The sequence below is a fragment of the Strongylocentrotus purpuratus genome, unplaced genomic scaffold, assembly GCF_000002235.5.
Source record: "Strongylocentrotus purpuratus isolate Spur 01 unplaced genomic scaffold, Spur_5.0 spur5_scaffold_16, whole genome shotgun sequence".
In the NCBI taxonomy this organism is placed as follows: Eukaryota; Metazoa; Echinodermata; class Echinoidea; order Camarodonta; family Strongylocentrotidae; genus Strongylocentrotus; species Strongylocentrotus purpuratus.
Genome location: NW_022145601.1, coordinates 26,207,570 through 26,213,315, shown reverse-complemented (window position 1 = coordinate 26,213,315; position 5,746 = coordinate 26,207,570). Strand labels below are relative to the sequence as shown.

Genomic DNA, 5,746 nt, shown 5'->3' with positions numbered 1-5,746 from the left:
GAGCTAGGATCTTATTTTAGGGAGGTCGGTAGTGAGCAAGCGAATCACTCATTAGGGAGTGTGGGTGTGGGTGATAGGCCTCTAAATTATTAGGAAAAGAAGACGATTTATTGTACCTTTCCCGACTGTTAATCCTTGTCTAAATGAAGTTCCCCCCCCCTCCCGCGCGAAGCGCGAAAGCTTTGACGTTTCCTTAAATTATTATGAAAAGAAGACGATTTGCTGTACCGTTCTCTTCTGTTAATCCTTGTCTAAATTCAGTTTCTCCCCATCCCGCGCGAAGCGCGGAAGTTTTGGCGTTTCATTAAATTATTAGAGAAAGTAGACGATTCGTTGAACCTTGCTCGACTCTTAATCCTTGTCTGAATGAAGCCCTCCCCCACGCGCGAAGCGCGGAAATTTTGACGTTTCATTAAATTATTAGAGAAAGAAGACGATTCGTTGTACCGTTCTCGACTCGTCTAAATGAGGTTTCCCCCACCCTCCCGCGCGAACCACGAAAGCTTTGACGTTTCATTAAATTATTATGAAAAGAAGTCGATTTGCTGTACCGTTCTCGACTGTTAATCCTTGTCTGAATTCAGTTACTCCTCCTCTCGCGCAAAGCGCGGGAGTTTTGACGTTTCATTAAATTATTAGAGAATGAAGACGATTCGTTGTACTGTTTTCGACTCTTAATAAGCCCCAATTGTCTGAATTCAGTTTTCCCCTTTTTTTTTGGGGGGGGGGGCGTTTCATCACAATATAGAGAAAGGAAGACGATTCGTCGTGCCGTTGTTGACTCTTAAACCTTGTTTGAATCTAGTTTCCCCGAAAATTTGAAAACCTCTGATTACTTTAGCTGATATTATAGGAAAGTGAAGCTTCGAGAAAATACAAGTATTGTAGTTGTAGTCATTCTTGAAGTCGTCACAGCGGATAAAAAGTTACAGTTCGTAGTGAAAAAAAAACTTGTCGGCCGACCGACAATATACATCTCACCGACTTCAAACGTCTGCATTGATATAGTACACAGGGATCAAGCAAGAATACCGACACAGCTGACCCGACATAGCAACATATTTACCCGTGTTTCGACGAGATGACTCCACCCAACAACCCCCTTCTCTCTTTTACTCCCACTCCTCCTCTCTCAGGCTCTTACCTCTCCTCTCTTTCACCCCCGTTTCTTTTGTTTCCCTTTTACTCTTTTTTTCTTTTTCTTTTCCCTTTTCTTTCTTTTCCCTTCTTTCCTCTCCTCCTTCTTTTTCTTTTTTTCTCTTTCTTTCTTCTCTTTTCTTTCCTTTCTTTTCCTTTCTTTTCCTTTCTTTCTTTTCTTTACCTTTTCTTTTTCTTTTCTTTCCCTTTCCCTCTCTTGTTTTCCCTTCCCCTTTTCTCTTTTTCCCGACGGCAGCGCAATTTTACCGACAATATCCTGACAGGTGGATGGGTGTCACTCCCCCACACCCCCCCCCCCCCTTGGCGACGCCCCTGGTTTCATCTACTGATTTACATAAGTACCATTAACTTTTATCGGTGTTTGCATCATCAGTGCATGTATTGTCATCATATTCGGTGGTTGTGAACACCGCTGCCATTATTTTGCCCCGTGACTGTCATTTATTCTGGCTTTAAGGTCGAAGTTCTTGAATGTGTTTAAATACATGTAACTGATTTACTATTCTTTATTGTGGTTCAATAACAACAAATATGTACCTCATATCTTTACAAGCTCTTGTTTCCTGGTTTCGAAAGCATGGTGAAGTTCAGTAATGGATCCACAAGGTTTACTGATGATGATTAATGATGCTTTTTATGCTATTTCAGATGCCTAATAGTGGTTTCATCTACTGATTTACATAAGTACCATTAACTTTTATCGGTGTTTGTATCATCAGTGCATCTATTGTCATCATTTTCGATGGTTGTGAACTCCACTGCCAGTATTTTGCCCAGTGAATGTCATCATTTGCAATATATAAAACAAAATCGAAGATGATTGTCATTAAGTCGTCACATGACACATGATGATGGTTTCTTAACATGATTTTCCAAGATTCATTTTGGTCGGTGGTGGAAGACGGTTTACAGTGTAGTGAATAGCGTCAACAAAATACTGACATACAGTAAAGCATGTCAGGCGCTCATTTTGAAGGTTTACGTTTAAACTGTTACTTTATACGCTGTTGAGTATTGATGACATTGTCTGATTAATCAAGCTTTGTGAATGAAAAACCATGGCTGCCAACATGGCAAATCATACTCCTCGCTTAATTTCAGTGCTGGTTGCATTGGGATTTGTTTTCCTGTGCCTGCTTCCGTCGATGAAAACTGCGCCTATTGCAGAATCCCACAGGAATCGTACAAAGTGCCGCTTCATCAACTCAAGTCATGAACGTACTGTCAACTGTGAAAACAGTGGGCTTCAGAATGTTCCTGACGGCTTACCCAGGGAAGCAACAGTCCTTAACCTGTATGGAAACAACATTACGATCCTCCACAATGCCTCTTTCAAGGATGTACCAAATCTCGTTACTCTTATTGCATCTAATAACCCACTTTCGGTTATTGAAACCGAGACCATGTGGTCTTTGCCAAAACTGGGAACTCTAATATTGAATTTCTGCAATCTACAGACTGTGTCACCACTGCTCTTTGTCAAAAACATTCTCCTTACAAAGTTGTATTTGACTGGAAATCAATTGAGTGATGTTCCCTGTGAAACACTCGCAGTCTTGACAAGACTGCCGAGCATGGATCTAAGGCAAAACAAAATACAAGGTCTCAACTTTGACGGGTGTTCAAGATGGCATAATTTAACAAGAATCGACCTTTTTCAAAATCTGGTGGAAAAAATTCACAAGAGAGATTTCCTTGCTTTGCAAAATGCTTCCATCAAATATTTCTCACTGATTTCAAATAAAATCAAGAATTTACCCAATCGTGTATTTTATCATCTGAACTCAGTACAGAGTCTACGACTAGACGATAATCTTATGACTTCATTTGATATTCAACCTTTTCTAGGTATGGGTTCCATCGAAGAACTGTCAGTCTTCGGCTGTGAAATTCATCATCTTCTTCCGCTTGGCAATGCATCGTATCACTTTGACAACTATCCATTCATATCTATTCTTGACATGAGATGTAATTCGATAGAAAATGTACCTGCTGATTCATACTGGGGTTTCACAAAACTTCAAGCCCTCTTTTTGACTCACAACAAAATTAAAACTTTTGGTAATCAGTCCTTCTGCAAGCTCCAATCACTTACAGAACTTGACATTTCATACAATAAAATAGCAGCCTTAACACCTCATACATTTGCCTGTTTGTCAAGTTTGACCAAATTGAATGTATCAGAAAATTTGATACAAACTATTTCGCCTAAATCCTTTACTGGAATGCCATCGATAACATCAATTTTCCTGTCCCATAATAAGATAACAAATTTGAACAGCTATAAACGACTTTGGACACTAACGACTCTCCTTATGCTTGATTTATCATTTAATGATATAAAGTCTATTTTTCCACGCAGAATGAATGGCCTTTCGAATCTAACGGAATTTCGTTTATCATTCAATCCAGTCTACCAATATAGTCCCTCTGCATTTGAGGATCTTCGGAGCTTGCAAAGGCTATACCTGTCCAATCAGAAGACTATATTCCTACAAGATACCTTTCAGCAACTTCATACAGTTCTCTTTTTGTGTATTTCAAATACTCGTATCGAGATTTCCGGAGATTCAATAGAGCAATTTGTTAATATGACCCATCTTCATGAACTACGCATGGAGAAAGCACAGCTGACCGGCAGTCACTTATATGATGTGGTCAACAATCAGTCGCTATTTACGGGTCTCCATGCGTTGAAGAGACTACGTCTCAAAGACAACGATTTACACAGCCTGGATAGTAGGGTGTTCTACAACCTTTCGAAACTTTACTATCTCGATATGACCAACTCAAATATTCATGTGCTGAGGCATGGAGTGTTCCATCCTCTGTCGTCCCTTGCCGACTTGCGTCTCAGTGGTAACAAACTGGCGGAGATTGCAGGAGACACATTCCATGGTCTCTCTTACTTGTATTTTTTTAACCTCCAAAACAACGGCCTTCGTGGTCTGGAGGTAACAACTTTTGCCCAGAATCCTAAACTAAAGATCCTCCTTCTTTCTGGAAATCAAATCAGTATCATTAAACCTGGAACGGTGTTGCCATCCAATAGCTCTCTTCGCTTGGATGTGTCTAGAAACCCCTTCACATGTACATGCTCGTTAACATGGTTTAGGCAGTGGCTCCACTCAGCCAACATCGACTTAAAAAACGCGGACCAGACGTTGTGCTCTGGTACTTCATTGAAGGAATTCGCAGATAAACCGATCCTGTCGTTCCATCCTGAGGATCATTGCGGTGTGAACATCATTCTCATTGTGGTTCTCTCTTTCTCAGGTGTACTCGTCGGTGTAATGGCTTTGCTAGTGTACAACAAACGATTGTGGCTGAATCATAAAATCTTCCTGCTCAAACTTGCTATCGTTGGTTACACAGAAATGGAAGAGGACTTCAACGCTGGCAACTATCGTCATCATCTCAACCTCATGTTCCAGGAAACAGAAGAGGAGTGGGTCAATCAGGTTATGAAACCTGCACTGGAGGAGAGGTTGCCACATCTGCAAAACATCATCTACGGAGACGAGGACCTTCACCTAGGCATGTACTACATCAACGCACTCTACGATGCCATCGACAACAGCTTCAAGACAGTCTTGCTGCTAAGCAACCAGTCTGTCAATGATGCCTGGACAATGACCAAGCTCCGTATGGCTCTGGAGCACATTAATGACACAGGATTAGACAAAGTCATCTTGATCTTTGTTGAGGACATCGAGGATGAGAACATGCCGTACCTTGTCAGGTTGTTCCTGAGTAGGAACAGACCTTACATGTTGTGGACAGAGGATGAAGATGGACAGGAACTATTTTGGGTTCAGTTTGAGAAGAGCACAAGAGCGAACAGGGCTATAAACAATGCCATTCCGCTGTAAATTATTAATGTAGACAAATTTGAATCTCACTGTGAGTAATGCCACCAGCAGAATAGAACTCATGCCATAATACACATTCCAGTTGAAGTAATGTAAAAATGAGGCGAGTTATCATTTCACAATTTTCCACTTACACTTGGCTAAGTAATTTACTTATTATATTTCAAGACAAAACATTAGAAAGAAGTACATCCTCAGAATATACATGCACTAGATTCCAGTTTAAATGTATATAGCTGCTAAATGAGCGTACAAAAATAAAACATCAACGATGTCTTTAATCCCTTTAATGATATGGTAATACACTGGTCATTTTATTCAAGCTTGTCCGCACACAATGTACTAGTATGCACATTCTCCACTCCCTGTGGAGCATTCCAGCCAGGCACAATTTCAAAGACAGTCATACAATGCTGAACAATCTGCAATGATTATCGCATCCTGCCGGGTATCCATTTAACACCTGGGTGGAGAGTGCCAAAAGTGAATGAATGTCTTGTCGAAGGATGTTAGTCCCAGGCTGGGGTTCGAACCCTCAACTTCCGGATTGAGAGTCAAGTAAATGAGCTACCAAACCATGACACCTCCACACAGTTCCCTAGAACCCTAGTCTATACCCTGTATTGATGGTCCCTATGTGGAAGTAAAAGTTGTGCTGTCCAGTCGATGTGTTTTCCTGCACGTTTCTTTGGTTATTTTTTCTTCTTCTTGGTTTT

At 40.8% G+C, this 5,746-nt stretch overlaps 1 protein-coding gene across 1 annotated transcript; it reads left to right on the top strand.

The window, feature by feature from the left end:
* The first annotated feature begins 2,216 nt into the window (after positions 1 to 2,216).
* LOC587614 (insulin-like growth factor-binding protein complex acid labile subunit) lies at positions 2,217 to 5,030 on the top strand. The gene has a single exon (XM_030987498.1). The coding sequence runs from the start codon at positions 2,217 to 2,219 to the stop codon at positions 5,028 to 5,030; it is 2,814 nt and encodes a 937-aa protein (XP_030843358.1).
* Positions 5,031 to 5,746: the final 716 nt, after the last annotated feature.

Coding starts and splice junctions, on each gene's coding strand:
- LOC587614 (XM_030987498.1), top strand. CDS start 2,217: ATGGCTGCCAACATGGCAAATCATACTCCTCGCTTAATTTCAGTGCTG.